The 24,514-nt window shown below is 39.4% G+C and overlaps 1 protein-coding gene across 1 annotated transcript; it reads right to left on the reverse strand.

The window, feature by feature from the left end:
- Positions 1-24,514, reverse strand: nr1d4a (nuclear receptor subfamily 1, group D, member 4a). Its single transcript, XM_053483315.1, has 8 exons — positions 23,919-24,514; positions 6,656-6,955; positions 6,446-6,534; positions 6,206-6,350; positions 2,878-3,446; positions 2,058-2,243; positions 1,720-1,930; positions 1-1,292 (listed from the first exon to the last, which is right to left on the reverse strand). Exons 1-8 carry the CDS (start codon positions 23,932-23,934, stop codon positions 1,096-1,098), a joined length of 1,713 nt encoding a protein of 570 aa, XP_053339290.1. The 5' UTR covers positions 23,935-24,514; the 3' UTR covers positions 1-1,095.

Below are 24,514 nucleotides of genomic sequence, written 5' to 3' on the forward strand. Positions count from 1 at the left end.
TTCTATGGAAGGATATAATTTACAAAATATACATCACATTGTTTTATCAACCATTATTCCACACATACAATACAAATCTTCTGTACTCCAGTCCAAATGTCTCGATTAGACCTCTAACACTCAGTAAAGGCTATTGGAGGTCTTTGCTGGTGTAATCGGATCTTTCGTTACTTCTTGCTATTTTTCACAACCATATGTTAGACACAACGTTTCTTCAGAAGGCACCCAAACCCTTACTGGTCTCTCTCTGTTTTGCCTCAGTCACACGTACCTGCAGCCATAATATTTACAGCAACAGAACAGGAAAATAAGCTTCTACAAAACATGCTTGGGTTATGGTGGCTGCTGGTTTTGTCTCGAGCAAGAGACAATAATATACTGTATGTACTACTGTATGTCCACGACAGAACAGGAATAGAAATGTCATGTATTTTGCCAGGATGAAAGACTAATATTTCTAGATTTCTTTCAAAATGTGAAATAACTCTTCAGAGGTTTTGTGCTTAATGATACAGTTATATTGTGCTATTTAATATTACACTAACACTTATGATACATACATGATAAACAACTGCATGACATGAATGACATGGTTGTAATATTTATGTTCTGTACATGGAAATTCTTTTCATTTATGTTGATGTTCATGTTTAAATTGTCCCTATACTTTATTCATTATTTCTATATGTGGTCTTGGGTGCAGACTAGCTCTGCTAAACAAAAACAAAAAAACAGGTGAAAATGATCCAAACAGGACACCAAACATTTGGTTGGTTCCTTATACAGTACAGTAGCTGGTTAGTCATGATATGAATAGGAAACTGACTCTTTTTGAAATCCATGTCTGTTGGAAAAGTATTTGAGGTGCTTTTGAGGAAGTTGAGATTTGGGCATTGTGTCATGGAATATAACTTGGAAAGAAGAGCAGATCATGTCTCTGGTCAGTTAAAACAACCGCCTTTTCGTGTCCCTGTCCGCTCAATCATACAAAGTTGTTTCTGCAAAGCCGTTTCAACCAAGCTGATAACAGAAATGGTGAAATGTTCTGCGAAATGAAAGTCATTTTCTTTATGAGCAATCATGGCAGCTGGCCGCTCATGGGTCGATGTGGAAGTTGAGCAGCTTGTCTGAGTGCAAGGTATTGAGGGTGCGCAGGTCTGGCAGGCGCAGCAACAGCTTGGGGAAAAGTGCACTGTCATCAGGATGACGACGGTAAACCAAGGCTCGTAGCGCCCGGATCAGACTCTCCTGTAACTGCTCCACCGCTGCCGTGTCAGAAACACCAGTTCGGTCTGTGGAAAAGCCAGCATAATCAGAATGCATGTCAGGATTTTGAGTATTTGATTTGACTTTAGTTAGAAAGTCTTAACTAAATGAAAACCAATGGGAAAAAATTATTCAAGCTTGTTTTCTCTAAAGAAAAAAGCTTGATTTTTTTCATTGGTTTTGCAGTCATATCAGTGATCGCTGTGTCCATTTCCATAAATCTAACTATTATTTCTCATATTAGGCATAAAATATTTGAGAGAATGGATGGATGTTGCATATTAGCTAAAGAATATTCAACATTTAACAATGGGAATCTTATAGTATTATTTCTATTTTGTCTTTTTAATAAATTAAGACTGAAGCCTTAGAGGAGAAATTATTTACATAAGTTTTAAAATGCATATTCCCATCTGCCTCTCACATAGAATTCAGTGTTTGTCCATAATTTACCCGCAGAGACTAGGACCACTGCCATGAAAAGTGCCATCTCATCAGATTCCAGGTTAAGGGAGGCCAGTTTCTCAGAGAAGTCAAACATGGCATCCAGCAGGGATCCCATACCCAATGTGCGCAGTGTCGCCAGTGGGTAAGCCTGTCCATTTAGAAATGTCACTGTCCGGTCTTTTGGGTTAAACAGCGAGCAGAACCTCACCATTAGCACCTTTAATGAAAAAAAAAAAAATATATATATATATATATATATTATGTACCCATGCAGTAACTTATTGCGGGTGAAGAAAAAAAAGTTACTTAAAAAGATTACAGCTAACAAGATCAGTCATTTGTACCTGAAATGTGCCAGCTTTGAGCAACATGATCTGGTCATGTTGGCACAGATCTTGAAACCCTGGGATGCCCTTGGCAAACTCCACCACCTCCCGCACTGCAGGGGTAAAACACTGAGAGAAAGACTCCCACACCTGCTGGCTCGAGACGCCTGGCGCTGAAACTGGGCATGCGTTTAGAGGGCAGGCCTGGAGAGACAGATAAGTGGAGAAAATACATTTTAAAATTTAAGAGCATTTCCATATTTATATATATATATATATGTGTGTGTGTGTGTGCTTTAAATTATTTAAATAATAAACCAATTAAAGGTAGAACAATTTAATAAAATCAATCTAAGTATTAAAAAAGTGAGGTGTGAGCCTTTTAAATGTCATTTTTCTCAATATGTATAAATGTATTCACTTTTCCCCATACTTTGTATACTGTAAGTATGATACAATTTAATTTCCATGTGTTTTTGTTTCAAGGACAAATCTTTGCTCATATAATTAAAACATTTTAAAAGCTACAAAAAAGAAATGGCAAGGAATCAAAGCTACCTAATATAGAATGAAGTAATTTGAATTAACTGTCAGTGAAGTAAACAGGCTCTTTGCAAATAAATAAATAAATAAATAAACAACAATTTTTTTTTAAATAAAATATATGTGATACATTTGCATTAAGACAAAATGAAACATGCAAGAGAAAAGTGGCAATATGTAAAATTTCTTTAATACACAATGACATACTATGCAATGTTTGCCTTTTCTCATATGACAACTTTATCAAAGTGTTGTAATATAAATCACATTGTAATAAAATAAACTTAGTTCTCACCAGTACTTTGGAGCCTGCAACCAGCTTCCACGGGCATGAGGTCTGAGCCTGCATCTCGCCAGCTGCATAACTACTGCCGTAATTGGCCTGCGGAGACGGGTTAACTGTAGACTGGCATGGGATTTGATTGGACTGAGCATGGTTTTGATAATGACTGTTATCCAGTGGGCATTTGTTGTCACTGGACATTTGCTGTCTAGGGCAGAGACCAGCTACTGTGTAACCCACAGGTACTCCAGTGTGATATGTTGCAGGGGGATTAAGACGAGAGAAGCTGCTTTCCTGAGGAGTGGAGCTCTGAAAGGAGGTTGACCCACTGCTGCCATTGTTGCTGCCAGCTGCTCTCTTTGTTAGACGGTCAGGAGCATTTGGGAAGATGTCCTGATAGGCTTTTGCAATGGAGCCGATCGTTTCTTTGGGTTGGATCTCCATTGGGCTGGCAGGGGGATCACAAGGAGGGGAGGAGGCTACGTTTAAGCTGGCTGACTCATTCAGGCTGTTCATGTAGCTCTGCATTTCATCCAGCAGCCTCTGCTTCTCACGTTTAGGGATGCGGCCAAAGCGCACAGCTAAAAAAGACACAAAGAAACATAGATGTCAATGTTAAAAGATTGAGTAAAATTGCCAGATTACTAGATACAAGTAGGGTTAGGATGAAATTGGAATTTTTGCGAATGATGCAAAAATTGTACTTTGTACTGGAGGAGAAATAGCAAACGTGCATGCATCTTCAAATTGTGACAGGAACCTTATGTTCATTTCAACATTTAGCAAGGTTGGTCCAATTAAGATACTCCATTCTCTTTTTACCTCTCCTAAAGTCTCATAATTAATGATTGAAATATATATTCTTTGCTTATTATTCAGTGACTTTTATACATAAACTTGGATAACAATTTTAATTATCGTCATTTTCTGGAGGTTGAAATTGCTGTGGTCAAAAAATGTTAGCAAATTTAAAGGTAACAGGAGGGTTAAAGAGAAAACCTGACTAGATATAACCGAAACAGCTGATCCTTATCTAAAAACACCTCTTGTTGTGTCCCTCTCCTTTACTAAAAATATCCATCAGCCAGTTGAGCTATAAATAGAGCCCATGTCACTGTATACTGCCCCCGCTCATTCTCCTTCTCTCTGTCCCCCCTCTTCTCCTTTACTCTCTTTATCTGTCTTCTCCTCTTTCTCCCTCATTCAACCAGTAAATAGGGCAGTGGGACAGGCTAAACGTGATGTTAATGCCAAAGTGAATGGGTAAAAAGACTGATGCCCATTAGAGCCAGGGTTCATTGGGTTGATTGGGAAGAAGAGCCAAGAGAATTAGAAAAGGGGAGAACAAGGAAAGGGAAACGACCAAGAGAGGAGAACAAAGAAAGAAAAAATGCAATGAATGAAATTAGAGTTGACAACAAAGGAGCAGAAATGTGAGAAGTAGTGGAGAGAAGGACGAAGAAGAAAGGGTTAATATATAGAGGGGCAGCATGAGAGAAAAAAAGAGAGGAAAAAAAAAAAGGAAAAGAGGACAGTGGAATGTGATGCAAAGAAAAGGAAAATGCAGCATCAGATCAAACCCTATAGAGGGTGTCTAGGCTAAGAGCTGAAACACTGAATATAAATTTACAGTACACTGGACAATCACAGACAGGAAAGACAGGCACTGACAAAGCGTCCGAAATTAAAATCTCATTGTGACCCCAGCTACCACTGAGAAGACTGCAGGAGACTTAGATAAACACATGTGACAGCTGCAAATGCAGCAGTGGCAATGGTGAATTATGAAGAAAACTTGCTAATGGTCAGAATCATCAAAATATCAAAACTAACCTAAACCTACCCTTGAGGAAGTTTTTGTTCATGCAACCCCTTTTCTTGCATAAGCCTGGATCAGAATGTTTCCTTTAAGCAGAATTTTGTCATTGCATTTAATCATGGGTGTATTGTTTAAAGATCTTCATCACTAAGGACTATGGACTAAGGCCATAATTATTGAAATGATCTACAGTGTTATAGGTAATGACCTCAAAAGACGCTTAGGAAAACTTGCCCTACTAATCTCAAACTTTAGTCTAAGAAGATGAAATAGCTTCAGAGACATATCAACCACCTCTTACATTTATGCATCGTGGAATAATAGATAACTGTATGAACAGGACATATAAAAACAATTGTAAGAGCCACCCTCAGTTATGTTCCACAGAGACAAAACACGTAACGGATTTATTTCTATAAGCCCTATATTGAGGCTGGAAATGGTAAGATAACAGCGGAAGTGAAAGCGTGCCATCGTGTCAAACTGAACATCTGCTTCTGTCATAAAGATAAAATCACACAACGGCCTGAGTTGAAATCAGGGCGGCCACTTTAATGTGGCGAAGAGGCAGTTATATGAGGTTTTCCTGTTTGTGCAATAGGTGCAACAATAGAAAGGGGTTTTTAGGTTGTGGTTCTTGACACCCTCCTAAGGGTCAACAGGAATGCTTGTCTACTCTCCTGCATACCTAGTTAAAATTCCCCCCAAGTTGTCTCTTCATATCATTAACGATTTAACCTACTTGTGCTAAACCCCACACGTTCACATAGATCTGATATTGTCCCACAGCTGGTAGCACTGACATTGCCGAGAAGACTAGAAGCCAAAAAACAAACTCACTAAGTAGGTCACAATGTGTGTGGTTGTCTTGTTTTGTTTTCTGGGCCAGGCAAATATTTCCTACTTAGTCATTTAATTATGGGTTGATTTCTCTTTATTATCTGTATTTTTTTTCTGGAGAGAAAACTACAGATACAGGAAATTAATAGTTTATTTGTGTTACCAAGGGGGCAACAAAGCCACCTCTTTATTTTTTGCAACTCTTGCTTAATTGTTGCAGCGGCATGCTATTCATTGCAGGAGCTATCATAAGGGCACATGTGGGGTAATCTAGTTGCCTGTGTTCCAGTTTCCCAAAATAATTCTTGTACTTGCTGCAGTTTTCCAGATGACGGATAGCTTCAGGGACTGCATGACTCCAGTCCTCATAAATCATTGTCTGTGGAATGGGTGGAGGAAGGAGAGCTTAGGGAGTGCGCAAGAGAGGGCCTAAACTGGCTCAAAGAGAGAGAGAGAGAGAGAGAGAGAGAGAGAGAGAGAGAGAGAGATAGCATACTGCAAAGGGCAGAATGACTAGAGCAGGGCTGCAGATGCAAGCCAAAAAAGATGTGCTCTCCTAAAAAACTTCCTAAAGCTAAATGGAGAATGTAGGTTGAGAAATGTGATGCCTTCGTTTTTCTCTGCAGTCGGAAGCCCATTGTGGAGCCGAGGTGGCAGAAACCAGGCAACGATGACACTCACCATCACGGGACATGCCCACAGCCAGACACTTCTTGAAGCGGCAGTGCTGGCAACGGTTGCGGTTCATGCGCATGATCAGGCAGTTCTCATTCTTCATGCACATCTTGTAGTTAATGTTCTGCTGAATGCTGCGGCGAAAGAAACCCTGGCGGGAGGGAAAATCAGAAAACACATTGATGCTTGGGGGTCTATTAAAAAAAACGTAATTTGTCTGCAATGTGCCTTGCATGTAAATTTTACCTTGCAGCCCTCACATGCATGAACTCCATAATGGAACCCTGATGCAATGTCACCGCACACTTTACAGAGTAGGACCATACCCCCTGCCTCTGAGAAAATAAGACAGATGGAAAGAAATCAGGAGGGAACAAAAAGAAGTATTTATTCATCTATTTATCAGTATTTTGACTAGGAATCTTATGTTTAAGGACATTGGATTCTGGTGCTTACTTGTGAAGGTGCCAGTAAAGCCACATGGCCTCTTTCCTGCAATTGGGTGTGAGTATGTATTCTGGTTGGAGGATGGTGTTGAGCTGCTGTAGATCTCTGGGAATTGAAACACCAGTTTGGGAGAGGAGGGAGTTCCACTGGTGCCTTGTTGTTTAAGAGCGCCGATCTCTGTAAAGGTGACCTCCTCTGGGGATGAAGGCTGTGAGTGTGTGGAAGGCGACTGAGTCTGGTACCCACTGGATGGGCTGCCTGGGCTTGGGCTGGCACTGCCACTGGAGCCAGCATATAATATTACACCTCCTGAAATAATAATAATAGTTTTAAAAAAAATTGAAGTAATCCCTAAGACCATGTTTGTCTTCTTGACATATATCTGTGTACCACAGGCTTTTATGAATTTAAATTTCAAAATATATGTCCTTGACCTTCTTTGGTGCAAAGTAAAGTAGAGTACATCTTACTCACCCAGTTTCACCTCTTCGTGTGTAAAACTAGAATAATAAATATGCTGATAAGATAAAATCTAGGTATGTAATACACTGCGGACGCATGTTACCCAAATGCCCTACCTAATGCAAAGAACCTACACAATGCAAAAAGTACTTGCAAAGATACCTTGTTTGTTGCATAGTTATGAGCCTGAATCGTTAATGTTGACATGTTTGCTTATCTAGTGCCAAGGAATTTTACAGAAGTATGATAGTGTGATCTTCCAATCTCAAAGTTGATTCTTTTTTATAACAGCAGAATTTGCTATACAGTAACTTTGCTAAATGTTATATAAATGTAAATAAAAGTTCTTAAAGTTCCCATAATATTTGTAATTATAGACAGGATTACATACTGGAATTAGTACATTAATATGATTAATAGTAAAGAACCCAAATGATCCAGCAAGTCAGGCTAAATTTTATTACTCTGGATTAGTCAGTAAATTAAAGGGATAAAATTTTATATAATCTTGGTTTGATAATTGAAGGATCTGAAACCATTCCCAGAAAAAAATCTGTCTGCTAGTTTTGTGTGATGCTGTAACTAAATCTGGCTAGACAAAATTTAACAAAACTTTAGCAATACTTAGGTTTTTGCATGAAGATAAACCTGTACCATGAATGAAATAAAAATGTTAAGCAGAAGTGAAGTTATGAGCACTTATGTGCCGGATTTTAAACCGCAAGTTTTGACAGCGTACTGCGCATATGTCAAACTGTAGGCGTATCATACTTTAAATTGATTGCTGGGCAGAGTTTATTGAAACTTTTGCTGCATTTTATTTTATTAATTAGTAAAATGAATATCTATAAGTGAGGCTGCCTAGTGTCAACTAAATACTATGTTGCATTACAAATATACATATCACTTTATCTATTGTTATCAAATGTTGATGACTAATTTACCATATACTATATTAGACCAGTGACAAGGTCTTGGTGTCACATGTTCTGGACACCCTAAGCTCACAATGAAACTTTTAAAGCTAATGTACAACTCTGTATTAGATTCGTTACACTATAAGGAGGGCAAGGGCCAATACTGAATTAATGATTAATAAGAAATATATTGTACTTATTATTAAATAATAAAAGAAGGCACAGACAATATAAATGCAAGTGTTAATACAGCATTACATTAGTAGGCACTACAGCAGGCACATCTATTAAAAAAGGTTGTGGTGCAGTTTTTATTTATCTTTTAAATCATATTTTATGATTATATATAGATAACTTACAGACAGATTTGCATAGCTATATTATATTTATATGTGTTAAAACCATTTTGAAAATCATTAATTTATTAATTTTTTTTATACCTCTTAGACTTAAGGCAGGGTACACCCTGGACAGGTTGCCAATCCATCACATGCTATGTATGCACAAACTCATTCACACACTACGGGCAATTTAGGAACACCAATTAGCCTACTCTGCATGTCTTTAAACTGTGGGAGGAAACCAGAGTACCCGAAGGAAACCCATCAAGCAAAGGAGAACATAGAATTTCCATGACCACAGACCCGAACCCTCAACCCTGGTGGTGTGAGGCCACATGGCTAACCAGTATGCCACCGTGCTGCCCCATTTTTCCACGTGCTTGGTGGGTTTCCTCTGGTTACTCCTCCCACAGTCTCGCAGATTAGGCTAACTGGCATTTTCAAATTGCCCGTAGTGTGTGAGTGAGTGTAATTCTGAAATAGATTGGAACCCTGTTCAAGGGTGTACCCTATCTGTGTCAGTGTGTGAATATAAAGCCATAGTATCTCTAAGTACAAGTGGATACCATAATTTTTTTTTCTTTTTTACACCACTCGCCATCATCAACACTATTATATTTTTTTCTTGACTGATTTGATTAAAGCGAACAATAACTTTAACTGCATGTTAGACATTGAAGCATAGACTGTATAAAATAGAAGTGGATATACCATCCATGATGTCAGCCAAAGTTTTTCTAAAGAGCGGGTTTGAAACTCAGCTGTGGGACATCTGGTTGGTGCCGTCTTGGTAGGAGCTGATTCTGCCTAAACCCTGGGATAATCACATTTAAATTGGTCCAAAATGTATTAATGAATGAATAAATAAATTGGACCAATGTAAATGTTTTTTTTAACTGTTGCTGAGCACTTGAACCATATTTTTGAAGCTTAGTTAGTTAACGTCTGGCACAAGAAGTTGGCCTTCAAGGTCCCATACTACAATGGTTTGGTCATATTTAACAAATATTACTTTTTCTGTCATGATTGGTGATCTGTCTTCCTCCTCAGCCCCTTTGACCTCTGGTGTTCCACAGGCATCCATTTTGGGCCCTGTTTTATTTCCCTTATACATGCTGCCATTAGGGTTGATTATTTCAAAGCACAATGTTTCTTTTCATCTGTATGCAGATGATTTACAAATCTATCTGCCAGTTGTGCCAAATTCATCTGATGCGCTGAAATCGATTCAGAGTTGTCTGCATGACATCAAACTTTGGCTGTCACAAAATTGTCTCTTTGTAAATAAGAGTATACCAGAATGTATTATGTTTGGCACCTCCAATTTTTCTATTTTTATCACTGCTTGTCTTGATTCTCCAGTTCCTCATTTTAGCCAAGTAGTCAAAAATTTGGGGGTGACTTTAGACAGCAGTCTAAACTTTCAGACACACATTGACTCTCTTGTCAGAGCAGGCTTCACCTCCTCGCAAAGGTCAATCCCTTTTTGAATCGGAGAAAGCTATTCACGCTTTTATTAGTTTGCGGCTAGACTACTGCAATGCACTTTATGTATCACTCAAGCTCGTTTACATCGTCTGCAACTTGTGCAGAATGCTGCGGCTTGTATGCTGACCAATAATATGACAATCCTGTATTCCCTCCACTGTCTTCCAGTACAATTTGGGATTCAGTTTAAACTTTTGATGTTTGTTTTTAATGTGATTAATAGTCTGGCACCTTCCTACTTGTGTGCGACAGTAAGCTTTTATCAACAAAGTAGAGCCTTATGTTCTGCTAACCAAAACCTGCTAGTGGTCCCTCGGTAACAATGGGATGATCGCTCCTTTGCAGTGGCCGGTCCTAAACTCTGAAACACCAGTCCACCTTAGTTACATGACATTACGGACCTCCCTTTGTGTAAAGCAAAACTAAAGACTCACTTATTTAGAATGGCTTTTAATATTTTATAATTTTATGGGTTTTTATTTTTATTGTATAGTTTTGTTTTATTTATTATTATTACTACATTTTTCATTTATTTATTTATAATTAAGTGTTTTATTGAGTTTTTGTATTTTTTATTTCTATTTTTATTGCCACTTCGTTGTCATTTTTAGTGCTGTGAAGCACTTTGGTTCAACTTGGGCTGCTGTAAAGTGCTATATAACTAAATGTTGATTTGATTTGATAATTAATTAGTCTAGATCCCTTGAGGGTTCTTCTGTTGAGGGGCAATGTTTACTTGGGCGTTGCAGAACCCTGCAACTAAATGTTCCCAGAGGAAGAGAACAGAAGGATACCTGCAGAACCATTTGAGGAGATCTTATCCGATCTATTTCTGAGAGCGTATTTTCAGCTTATTTGTATGATGCTTGTTTTTGTAGTCATGCATTTTAATCTTTTACTTGCGGATCTAGTGACCTGATTTTGCTTCCAAATGTTTTTGGCACAGCAGTAACTCCTGTGGCGCATCAGCCCACCCCCTTGCACTGCATCCTCCTCACCGCATCTCCGGTCATGCGTCGCGGATGATGTGACTCCGTGTTGGTGTCACGTGGCCGCGCGCTCTCACGCCTCTTGCTTCCACACCAATCGCGGCTCCCTCTCACTCCTGTGGCACGGAGCCAGCAGCGAGCCGCACCTGACCGACTCCTCACATGGAGCTGCGAAATCCGCGGTCTCGTGCACAACGTCACAACCCGCTTCCGTGATTTCAGGTCGGCGGCGCGCGCTCAAGGACGTCTCGCGGTCTCTTGCAGCGCTGCCATGCGCGAAATGGATGCGAGGCGGAGAGGGAGTGTCACGTTTGGTGAGAATGTGCTCTGCGGCTTTGGCTCGAGACCTTTGATCCACCGCGCATTCCCACAGCAGAGTCTCAGTCTTGTCATAAGAACTGACTGTTAGTACGGTATTACTCTTTTCCCCGTGACCCAAATAAGACTGGAGAGTGAAGACGTGTTGCTTGTAAAGCACTGCTGTAAGCAAAGCTTGTGGGTACACTTACAGCAGAATGTATCTGGAGCAGCCAAACAAGAATTTGGTCATGTTTGTTCTTGGTTAACTTGAATAGGCTAATTAAATTTCAATCAATTAGCTTAATTTTGGAACCATCTATATGAATAAAAGTTTTGTCTGTATATTGGTCAGAACTTTTCTCATTCAATGATATCTCAGTAAGAGTAAAATCTTTCCGTGCCACGGGCAGCTGCCACTCCACATGTCACCGCTACGTGCGCATGGCACTGGCAGCTGCCACTCCACATGTCACCGCTACGTGCGCATGGCACTGGCAGCTGCCACTCCACATGTCACCGCTACGTGCGCATGCCACTCCACATGTCACCGCTACTTGCGCATGCCACTGCACATGTCACCGCTACGTGCGCATGCCACTCCACATGTCACCGCTACTTGCGCATGCCACTGCACATGTCACCGCTACGTGCGCATGGCACTCCACATGTTACCGCTACGTGCGCATGGCACTCCACATGTTACCGCTACGTGAGCATGGCACTGGCAGCTGCCACTCCACATGTTACCGCTACGTGCGCATGGCACTCCACATGTCACCGCTACTTGCGCATGCCACTTCACATGTCACCGCTACGTGCGCATGGCACTGGCAGCTGACACTCCACATGTTACCGCTACGTGCGCATGGCACTCGATCTTTCACTGTTATATGCGCATGGCAACCAACCCGGCACGGCCATGCGCGCATTTCACGCGACCCGACACGGCAATAGGAACCTGTCACTCGACATGGTGTCTTCACATATTGGCTGTCATTCGACCTGTCACCGCTACGTGCGACTGTCACTACTTAAAGCTTGGTTTATAGTCGCAGAGGTGCGCGCGGCGAAAATGACTGCGTGGTGGGTCAGTTTGCGTGGTGGTGGGCACGGTATCTTTTGTAACTTTAGAGGTTAGCAGAGAATTAGCAGGGATGCGCGTTCAGAGCACTTGTAATTATATAAAAACATCCGTTTTTCTATGTATTTTTGTCGAGATGGGAATTCACACGCATGTTATCTTTGACATTTGTTTATGTCCTTGAGGATTGTTTGTTTTTGGTCACATTTCAATACATAGTTTTATGTAGTTACACCAACTATTTGCAAATCTGCATAACGTTTAAATTGTTTCTGAATACCCCTTTATTTTTAATTATCCCTCACCGATTTTTCTGTTCATACCTTAAGCACTCGTGATTGATCAAATTTTACAAATTCAGAGGCCTATAGCGACCCCATTTCCTACACCGTTCATTTGTACACTAGTCACTTGATCTGGTATTCTCTGTATGCACCTGTCACAGCATTCTGTCAAATTACTATTAAACAACCAAAGGAGATCAAGAAAATTAAATTTGTCATTAATATTAAGACTACTGTCAAGGCTAAATTAAGCAATATGTTTCAATCTAAACTGTAATACTATATTGCTTTTAATATATAGTAACTGCAACCTAAAGTGACAGAAATAAAGTGAAAAGAAACACTATATATAATCACACCAATCACTTCCTTTAATAAGACCTCTACAATGTTCCCTATTTACATTTCTATGATAAAAAATAAATGACACTTAATTAATTTATGCAAACACATGAAAATAAATAATTACTTAACAATTTTTACATACATTCTGGAATGTCAGTGAAATTATTTAACTTCAACCACTAGAAATTTAAAAAGAAGTTGGGGACAGGGCCTAGAATTTTGTTTTTGTTTTTAAACAGTGGGCCTCCTCCTCTTGCCTTGGTCCAAAATGTATACTGTACTGAGTAAAGTTGTTGTGTGCCTCCATTATCACACAGGACAACATTTCTGGTGATGAATTTCTATTAAAACCATTTTGGGTTTGAACATTTTACCCTTTAAAAAAGAAACAGGACACATGTTCTACTCCATAACAGTGTTTGATTGTAAAGCCATTTCTGCCTGGAATCTGTGAAATCCTTCTGTCTTGTGCAGAATTATGAATGTAAGCTTTTTTTTAGGAGACAGTTATGAGCAGTATGCACAGTGCATTTATTGATATTGTTTCATGTCCTGTATCAAAGTTTCTGTATATCTACCTCAGGGGTCAAAACTTCAAGAATGTAGGTCGTGCTTCCCAGGGAAACTCTAGGCAATTGTGTAACTGTGTATATCCTTTTAATGATCCTGTCTGTCTGTATACAGTATATATATATTTATATACAGCAAATTAAACAAACACAAACTTATTCAAAGTATATACATTTGTAGACAAGGCAAATAATATAAATGAATATGAATCTACCTGTTCTTCGTCAAAAAAACAAAACTTTTCACTGAGTTTCATTTTTAACTTTGGAAAAAATGTGGGATTTTTAAATAAAAACATCCTGTTGGATCTTATTGCGCTATTTTCCAAGCCTTTGTGTAAGTTCTGAAATGTTATATACAAACGGGATTCCAAAAAAGTTGGGACACTATACAAATCTTGAATAAAAACTGAATGCAATGATGTGGAGGTGCCAACTTCTAATATTTTATTCAGAATAGAACATAAATCAGGGAACAAAAGTTTAAACTGAGAAAATGTATCATTTTAAGGGAAAAATATGTTGATTCAAAATTCAATGGTGTCAACAAATCCCAAAAAAGTTGGGACAAGTAGCAATAAGAAGCTGGAAAACGTAAATTTGAGCATAACGAGGAGCTGGAAGACCAACTAACACTAATTAGGTCAATTGGCAACATGATTGGGTATAAAAAGAGCTTCTTAGAGTGGCAGTGTCTCTCAGAAGCCAAGATGGGTAGAGGATCACCAATTCCCACAATGTTGCGCAGAAAGATAGTGGAACAATATCAGAAAGGTGTTACCCAGCGAAAAATTGCAAAGACTTTGCAGTTATCATCATCAACTGTGCATAACATCATCCGAAGATTCAGAGAATCTGGAACAATCTCTGTGCGTAAGGGTCAAGGGCGTAAAACCATACTGGATGCCCGTGATCTCCGGGCCCTTAAACGACACTGCACCATAAACAGGAATGCTACTGTAAAGGAAATCACAGAATGGGCTCAGGAATACTTCCAGAAACCATTGTCAGTGAACACAATCCACCGTGCCATCCGCCGTTGCCCGCTGAAACTCTACAGTGCAAAGAAGAAGCAATTTCTAAGCAAGATCCACAAGCTCAGGCGTTTTTACTGGGCCTGGGATCATTTAAAATGGAGTGTGGCAAAATGGAAGACTGTTCTGTGGTCAGACGAGTCACGATTCGAAGTTCTTTTTGGAAATCTGGGACGTCATGTCATCCAGACCAAAGAGGACAAGGACAACCCAAGTTGTTATCAACGCTTAGTTCAGAAGCCTGCATCTCTGATGGTATGGGGTTGCATGAGTGCGTGTGGCATGGGCAGCTTGCATGCCTGGAAAGGCACCATCAATGCAAAAAAATATATTCAGGTTCTAGAACAACATATGCTCCCATCCAGACGTCATCTCTTTCAGGGAAGACCCTGCATTTTTCAACAAGATAATGCCAGACCACATTCTGCATCAATCACAACATCATGGCTGCATAGGAGAAGGATCCGGGTACTGAAATGGCCAGTCTGCAGTCCAGATCTTTCACCTATAGAGAACATTTGGCGCATCATAAAGAGGAAGGTGCGACAAAGAAGGCCCAAGACGATTGAACGGTTAGAGGCCTGTATTAGACAAGAATGGAAGAGCATTCCTATTTCTAAACTTGAGAAACTGGTCTCCTCGGTCCCCAGATGTCTGAGTGTTGTAAGAAGAAGGGGAGATGCCACACAGTGGTGAAAATGGCCTTGTCCCAACTTTTTTGGGATTTGTTGACCCCATGAAATTTTGAATCAACATATTTTTCCCTTAAAATGATACATTTTCTCAGTTTAAACTTTTGTTCCGTGATTTATGTTCTATTCTAAATAAAATATTAGAAGTTGGCACCTCCACATCATTGCATTCAGTTTTTATTCACGATTTGTATAGTGTCCCAACTATTTTGGCATCCGGTTTGTAGTTACAAACATGAGAAAAACATAGGATGAAGTGGTGGATTATTTCTTAAAAGTTAATATTTGTATATATTAACTTTATATATATTATATATATATATATATATATATATAGATATAGATATAGATATATACAGTATATGTGTGTGTGTGTGTGTGTATGTGTGTGTGTGTGTGTGTGTAGCAAACCTTTGTACCCCATTCATAAACCCAATTCCCCAAGCCTCACAAGGCTTAATTAATTAGCCTACTGTGTTGTATTTTTCTTGTCATATGAACATGTATGGATGTATGGATTTATTCTTTAGTGCCAGCCTTTTACGTCTTTATGCAGCCTTTTTGAATCATTGATTGCACGTTCAAGTTTTATTTTAATTTTGCTCAGCATACCAGGGCCGGTTCTAGACCAGAAAATTTGGGGGAGCAGTCAGAAATGTGAAGGGGGCATCATGTGTACACGTCATGATCGAGCACTCTTTTTTTCCCCCTGTGCTTATAGTAACAGTATTGTCTTTGCTGAATTGTGTTGTTAGCTGCGTCCAAAGCCTGAAGAAGTGGATTACACTTTGTCAGGCCTCTACCTTCAGACCTGTCCAACTTGGGTGTCCCACTTGAAGACTAAGCTCCTGCTGGTATAGCTCTTAAGGTCACTGAGGCACGCAAACCCCCTGACCACAATAAGGTGGCAATCCCTCAGGGGGAAACTAAAAAACTAAAAATTAAATAAATGAAACAAAATAAAATAAAATATCCTTAATCCAGATTTTATCAATCAACAACATAACATTTATCTTAGCTGGATGGTCTAATTCTCAAAAACGTTTAACCTAAGGTAAGACTTAAGACAGTATAAAATATAACTTACTACTATAGGGGCCAAAATAGAACTTTATTCTATTAAAAGTAAATACATAAATAAATTGTATCATTTAAAAATTACAATTGTAGCTCTACAGCAAAAAAATACAAAATAAAATTATACTTTAAATAAAACATTTATAATAAATAAAATAAAAATAAAAAACAATAATAAACTGAAGTAAAATCAACACTGTCATCTGCTGGAGCTTTCCAATGTTTAAAATTTACAAAGGCACACTTCTTGCCTTCTTTCTTGAGGCAAAGTCGTACATGAGCTCTTCATATGATAAAGTCTTTTCTAATTCAGAGTTGATGCTGACAGTTGCCAGACCACTCATGCTCTCTTGTGCCATAGATGAGCGCAAGTACGTTTTGATGAGCTTCATTTAAAAAAGAAGCACTCAGCAGAGGTAACAGTTACAGGGAGCGTCACTGAATCATATTAAGAAACATGCGTTAGTCGTGAAATTATTACCGACATTAAAACACATTATTAACGTCGACAGAATAAAATAATAATATTAATTTTCACAGGATTATGAACGTACCTGAAAGTGTAAACATATAAAAACCCCATCTTTGCTGTTAATAAACAGAGACCTTTCTGACGGACAACGTGTGTGTGTGTTTGACCGAGTCTCTCCTGGCGCCAGAAAAGCTTATCAAAAGCACAGCGGACGGACCGAGCAACTCGCTTCTTCTACTACGCAACTTCAGAAAAACTTTACACACAATGAGTCCCGTAACCGGCTTATACAGCTGTCATGTGACCAACGTATTTAACCGTGAGGAGTCCAGTGGCGTATACAGACGTTAATAGTCGCGTTGAGACCGATGACAGACGGACATATCAGTGGCAGCTACTGTACTGGTAGCGTGCGAGTGACAGCTGCCAGTGCAATGCGCAAGTAGCGGTGACATGTGGAGTGGGAGCTGCCAGAGCCATGCGCGCACAGCGGTGACATGTGGAATAACAGCTGCCAGTGCCATGCGCGCACAGCGGTGACACGTGGAGTGGGAGCTGCCAGTGCCATGCGCGCACAGCGGTGACATGTGGAATAACAGCTGCCAGTGACATGCGCGCACAGCGGTGACATGTGGAATAACAGCTGCCAGTGACATGCGCGCACAGCGGTGACATGTGGAGTGGCATATGCCCGTGGCACGGAAAGATTTTACTCCCTCTCTGATATCTTTACGTTTCATACATTGGAGGATCTGAAACCATTCTCAGAAAAAATTGTCTGCTACTTTTGTGTGATGCTGTAACAAAATCTGGCTAGACAGAATTTAACAAAACTTTAGCAATACTTAGGTTTTTGCATGAAGATAAGCCCTTACCATGAATGAAATAAAAATGTTAAGCAGAAGTTATGAGCAGGTTTGTGCCAGATTATAAACCGCAAGTTTTGACAGCGTACTGCGCATGTGTCAAACTGTAGGCGTATCATAAATCGATTGCTGGGCAGAGTTTATTGAAACTTTTGCTGCACTTAGAAATCTGCATAAAGTTTAACCTGCACTATAATTGAATTCATAATGTTGTAAAAGCGATGTTCTGAACAGTTATGTGTCAACTTTAAGAATCTACTTTAAAATAAGCTACTAATAAGCTACTTGCTTAAACAAACACATGCACCGATAGATATTAATTAGTAAAGCTAAACTGAATATGTTTACTGGGGTTACTTAATATTTTCACCGCTGAGATAACAGCGCTGAAGTGGTATAGGTGAAAACTTTATTTTTATCTAATCTACTTTGTAGATTTCTCAACTGTGATTGATTCTCTGGTTACCGAACAGGGATTGTATTTGGCTGACGATTAAATAAATACAACTTAGCGTAAACAAGGCATAAGACACTCAACCTTACAACATTTTATTTCTTTGTATTAATAAGTTAGACAGAGAGTTCTGTCATATAGAAAGACAGGCAAACGTGCATGGGCTTCAACCTGAAATAATAATATCACTGATTACATTAATACTGAATACATTAAAACTATAACACACTATAACAATTATCTAGTACTGTAGTGTGTTGTACGTTTATTTGTGTTGAGTAACTACTATACTGGTTATGATCAGGTTGATCCGGAGTCCTACCCAGGAATATTAGGAATTGGTGTTGCAATCATCATACACTTACCCTTGAAACACATAGTATAAAGTAACTTAATTGTCATACATGCTTTGAAGATTAAGTTAATATAAAATAAGTCAACATCTTAAATACACAATTCTGTCACTTGTTTGTAGCAAGATACTTAATGTGCACCAAAGGAAGAAAATTGTTCTAACTTCTTGTCCATTTTTAAAGATAAGGGTATGTTTTTGTAATTCCAGAAACAATTACGCAAGTCTACTTTACTGTATTTAACAACTTTGGAATGTTTTGTGGTAAGTCGGCAGTTATTAGGACGTGCCATTTGCACATTGTTAAGCTTTTATTATTGTTAGCTACTTTAGTGTTGCAGTCCTAGTGCAAAACTAAATAGTGTAAGTCGCAGAAAAAACATGGCATGACTAGTGAACTCCTAATTTAAAAACAATTTATTTTTCATCAAACAATCACATAATGTATGGTTATCTTTCTTTTACATGTATTTCTACTTAAATTATTTTATATATTTTTCTAAACTTAATTTAAGTTAATTTTGTAGTTCCAGGACCACAGTGTACCTCCTTGGGGCAAATAATAATAATAATAATATTAATATGCACATCTGCCAGCCTACATTTATTATTTATAAGCTTTTTATGAGGATGCTCATGGATATGCAATACTACAAGTTCTTCTCCAAAAAAAAAACAACAACACTAAAATAAATAAATAGAAATGCCTTGGTCTGGTATTGTCTACTCAACCCCAAAGGCTTAACAGTCATTTTACAGTAGCTTGTTCCTAGAACTCTGTTGCCGTTGCCTCCAAAGCAAACAACAGGAAAAGGTTTGAGGCTACAAGCCACACATAGCAAATAACCTTTTCTCTATGAGTGAGGAAAATATAAACAGGCCCTCCCCTGGCTCCGCTGCTGCCTCATGCTGCATGTCATTTGGATAACACGGGTGTTTTTATAATCCCACAGTGAGCATGTGCGTGTGGGATTTAATGTTGACACACTGCCATGCCTGACCTTGCATGTGTGTGACTCAGGTCTTTACCTGAGATTAGCTCAGTAGCCCCACCCAGACAGAACACGTGAACACAGAGTATTTCACAGAAATATGGACTAACAGATAAACAGCCAGCTTTTGATTAAGGAATGCACTTAAACGTTCTACACAAAATATTTATCATGAGGTTAAAATTATATCATATCACTACTTTAACAGTTACTATGACCTCCCTGCATTATCGAGTGTAAAATACAGTTCTGTTGTGCTTATGCATGGTCTCTGCAGGGTACTAAATTGGGGTCAGAGGAAATACTCATGTTAATTAAAGAATCAGCTGGTCTCTAACAGCTCATCATGAGCTTAGACTATCCAAAGTTTTAATCTGCTCGTGGGTACAATCAGACACAAAAACGTGAGTTCCCTACAATCACAATCATTTCCATGTCTCACCTTGCTCATTTCTTCCCTTGATCATGTTGGACTAAAAATAAATGAATGAATAAAAATATTTTGCCTGCACGGCTGCACTTGAGCATGATCTCAATATCACCTTCACGTTTCACATCTTAAAGTGTCAGGACACGTAAGTCATGCTGGCACTATACTGGTCACTGCTTTGTAGTGTTTTATATAGGTTTAAACATCACACATGAAGGTTCACAGGAATATAAAACACTAAAAAAATATATATGTTCATGGATGAATGCTGCTCCCTCAGCATTCTGTGTTTGTTAATGAAAAAGGGATCACTTCTCAAAGTAGGTCAAAGTTGTAGTGGACTATTAAATCAAGTTTATTAAGAGGTATACACAATCTAAAAATTTGATGCCACAATTGAATGCTTAGAACTTGATTTGAATGGTTCAATTCAAGATTTTAAAGTCTTATGTTCTGTGTGTGCCTTTTGCAAGTCCTCCCTGTGGGTTTCCTTCAAGGAATTTGGCTTTCTCCTACAGTTTAAAAACATCCACAGTAGGCTGCTTGGGCTTTCCAAATTGCCCTGTGTGTTCCTGCTAATATCATGCAATTAGCTGGCACCCCATCCATGGTGTACCCCTGAGCTACACAGGATGAGCACTATAAAAAAATGGATCAATGGATGGGTTAGGGTTAGTGTTATTTGGCCCCAAAAAACCCCTAAAGTTTTGTGTAAATATATGTTTATTTTATATTGATGAAAATATTTCCAGTATCAGCAAGTTGTAAAGGAAATTTCTAGTGTGAGAATGTCTTTAGGACAGGGTCGTTCATGCTTTTCTTGGTAACAAGACAATCTGTGTTCTTTTGACTAATTATCTCCAAGGCAAGAAAACAAGCAAGGTTGTTGAGAGAGCAACAGAGAAGCAGTAAAATCCCGACAATTACGCTTTTGAATAACATTCTTATCAAGATGTTCTTGTTTTGTTTACTGATCTAACAAGAGGATACGATTCACGAGGATTATAGTCCCATGTGCTCGAAATAATAACCAGCCCCTTTAAGTGGAGAAAAAAAAAATATTGCATGAGGCGGAAAACGTGACGGTGCGCTAGATTTTCCTCGGTGAAATCGCTGACCCACTGACCAACCTCCCTGTTTTTTCTTTCCCTCTGCAGCGTGCACCGAAATATACACCAGAGTCGAGAGCAGCAGCAGAAGAGAGGAAGGGTGCGGGTGGAAGGGGGTGCGGGAATCACGCGCCGCACGCGGCCGAGAGAGCGCATCCACGTGAAGGCGAAAGGAGGCGCGCGAGTGAACGAGGAAATAATATCGCGCGCGAGGGCGGAGCCTTGTCTGCTTTGTTGTAAAAAAAAAAAAAAAAACGATATTGTATGGAGCTTGGATTGGAATGGGGTGGGCTAGGGGGTGAGTGAGATAGGGAGTTCTCTTTTCTGATTCTGCATTTAGCGCCGTTACCCAGCGAAATTCAACACTCAGATCTATACATTGCCTCACATGACCTTTATTTCGTATCGCTCAGAGCAGATCAGGTCGCTGACCAAAGCTGACATTTTTTCGACTCGGCTTAAAAGAAGGGTAGTGCTTCAGAACAGAAAACCAAAGGCATCGATAGAAATCGAGATGCTTTAAAGGTTAGGTGGTTGTCCCTCTGTGAAAACCCTTAAACTTTCCATGTAGAAGCTTACAAAAGTATAAACTTCTACACTTTAAACCAAACCACCTTTTAGGACGCCTTCGCTATACAAAGATTCTTAGATCTATCTATCTGTCTATCTATCTATCTATCCACTGTAAACCCTAAGGCTCAAAGTAGTTAAACATATTGAGTACTGTTACTGTACTACAATTATTTCGAATTAATAGACCTTGATGAGTATTTAGAACTTTTTGGTATTTATGAGTTTGTAGAAACGACACTTTTCAAGTTAGCTGAACTAATTTGATATTTTAAGTATCTGTAAGTTCCACCATCTTAAAATCTGTGGCTCAGTGGTAGGTGTTTCGCCTGCCATGAGAAAGGCCTGGGTTCGATTCCCAACAACTGGCTAAAGTGTCTGTCCCAAGCCCAGATAAAATAGAAGGGCTGCATCAGGAAGGGCATTTGGCGTAAAACCTGTGCCAAGCTTCTGTGCGGACCGGATTGTCTGCTGTAGCGACCCATTGCTGGGAGCAGCCGAAAGATAAACAACAATTTATTTGATTTGCAACAACTAAAAAAAAATTATTAATTGCTATTAAATAGTATGAATTAGGCTACTCATTAATGCAAGTAAAGAACAATTAATATAAATGAGTACAACAAACTCAAAAAGTTCAGTTTACTTAAAACTGAAAACATCATTACTTAAAAAATTTGATGTATAGGCTATATATATATATATATGATGAGTGAGAGCGATATCTATCTATCTATCTATCTATCTATCTATCTATCTATCTATCTATCTATCTATCTATCTATCTCGCTCTCACTAATCATCTATATCTGCTTTATCCCAGGAGACTAAGGGCCAGAGATGGGATACACCCTGGACACCTGGGTGCACCTACTCCATTGCAGGGTACACACACATACACACATGCTCATTCACACACTACAGGCGACTTGGGAACCAAAAAGTATTTTCCCTTGACACTAAATGGTACTATGAAGCAAACACCTTTTTTGCACCTTTAGTATGATTCTGTTAGGCTTCCTGTTAAAGTATATATGGTATCAAGGTCAAAGTATACATTTATTTAAAGATATACTATATTCATATTTCTAGGTGAAAATATATACTTGATAATACCACCCCAGGGGTACAATGAAAAATCCTATTTGTACTGCCAGACTACATCTCAGAGTGTTTAAGCTTCACAGTAAATCCTGTGTGCCAAGTCTTTCCCCAAACTGCACCCGAGCTTCACCTACCACAATGAAAACAAATATCAACCGCCTGATATAACCATAATCTTGGCAGCGTTTCATATTCCTTTTCTGATTAGCTGCGCATTGAAATAGTAGATCACTCACAAGGCTTATGTCAATATTTGTCCGTCTGTCCAGTTTAGTCCATTTACATGACAGCAATCACGTTCGAAATCACGTGTAATGATGTAGGCTATGATCCCTTTCTGAGTATCATATCAGTTATTATGTTTTGCTGCTCATAAAGTGAGGTGTGGCATGTTTTTTGGACAAATATTTGCTTCACATGGCCAAGTCAGGATTTCCTTGAATCCAAGGGGTTAAAAAGTATACATCAGGTTTCTTTCACGAGTCCTGGAACGTGACTACAACCTCTGAACCAATAAAACAACCTTCAGTTAATAGGCCAGTGCACTAGGTAAGCAGATCCAGCAGGACTTTGTGGCCCCTGGATAACCTTATGGAGGAAAGCCCTGTGCAAACAAGCTTAAGTAGACAGGTTCCTCTGGTGGATGCTCAAGAAATAATATGAACAATATTCATGTAGGGATAATTGTTTCATAATTGCTAAGTATTTTTGCTGCCAAACTGAAGATTTTAAACTATCTCTTTATATACACGTCTTACCCATACCTAAAACATACTAAAACACAGATCACACACATACATCTGTAGGATGCATGGCCCTGAATCACAAATAGCTCTTCTTGTCTGTTTACATCACGCCCAACTGATAGTTGCATGGTTACAGAAGCTCGCTTAAGGCGCTCGCCGCCCGCTGAACCAAAACAGTTGGGCTTCTGGAGAGGAGGCGCGTGTACTGCTCCACGTGAGTTTGTTTTCATGCTCCGAACAGGAAGTTGCCAATGCGCGCGTGCGCGAGTGCAACACACATAGATCCTACAGTATTTCAAACCTGCTGAATGCTGGCAGTTGGCCGTTGTGTGTGTGTGTGTGTGTGTGTGTGTGTGTGTGTGTGTGCAATGTGAAAGGTAATAAAGCACGTTGCATTTGTTTGTTGTTCCTTTCTATTAAATAAAGCAGGAGTGCACACCGCAATTTAACCTCATATAAATTGCCTAAAATAGATCAAAATGAATGGGTTGATGCTAATAACCTTTTGCACGAATCATACTTAATAGGAATTACGCACAGCACCATCTTTGCATTTAATTATTTTATTTTTGGATTTATTATTATTATTATTACTTACCAGAGTTGCTGTCCATCCTTGATATGTCTTGTCCGATCTTTCTGTCGATTAGGCTCAGATCCTCAGTATGTGCACAAGGTGAAAAAGGTGTCGAGGAAGCCGGAAAAGTGAAAAATACCAAAAGCACAGAAAAATCAAACAGTAGTGCATAAAACAGGAGGTAAGTGTGCGAAATAAATCTCGAGCTCGAGCTGTGTCAGGTGCGCAGAGCTTTCTGCAGTTCTCTCTGGCTGTCTATATCTTTGGTCTGGTACGCGCGCTGCGTTGTATTGCCTATAGTGAAGAATTCAGAATAAATCTCGCCAACACTGTGCACAGGGATGGACTGTCAAAACTTGAGCACCCCACCCTGGCGATATCATCACAGCACACACCCCTCACACCCACATCCGTCCCGTTCAGGTGACTTGGGTAGTGCCACTAAGGGACCTTACTGAGAACGCGTGCGGTTCCTTTGGACTCGCGTGCCCCTCTAACTCTCCCTGATGTAGTGCCACACCGCGCACTTTCATTTGAGCTGGGGTATTAGACGTGCTTGTTCGAGCGCGAGTTGAAAAGCCGCCTAGTGCATGTGCGCTCTGCATGTGCCGGAGAGA

The sequence above is a fragment of the Clarias gariepinus genome, chromosome 22 (genome assembly GCF_024256425.1).
Source record: "Clarias gariepinus isolate MV-2021 ecotype Netherlands chromosome 22, CGAR_prim_01v2, whole genome shotgun sequence".
NCBI classification, from domain to species: Eukaryota; Metazoa; Chordata; class Actinopteri; order Siluriformes; family Clariidae; genus Clarias; species Clarias gariepinus.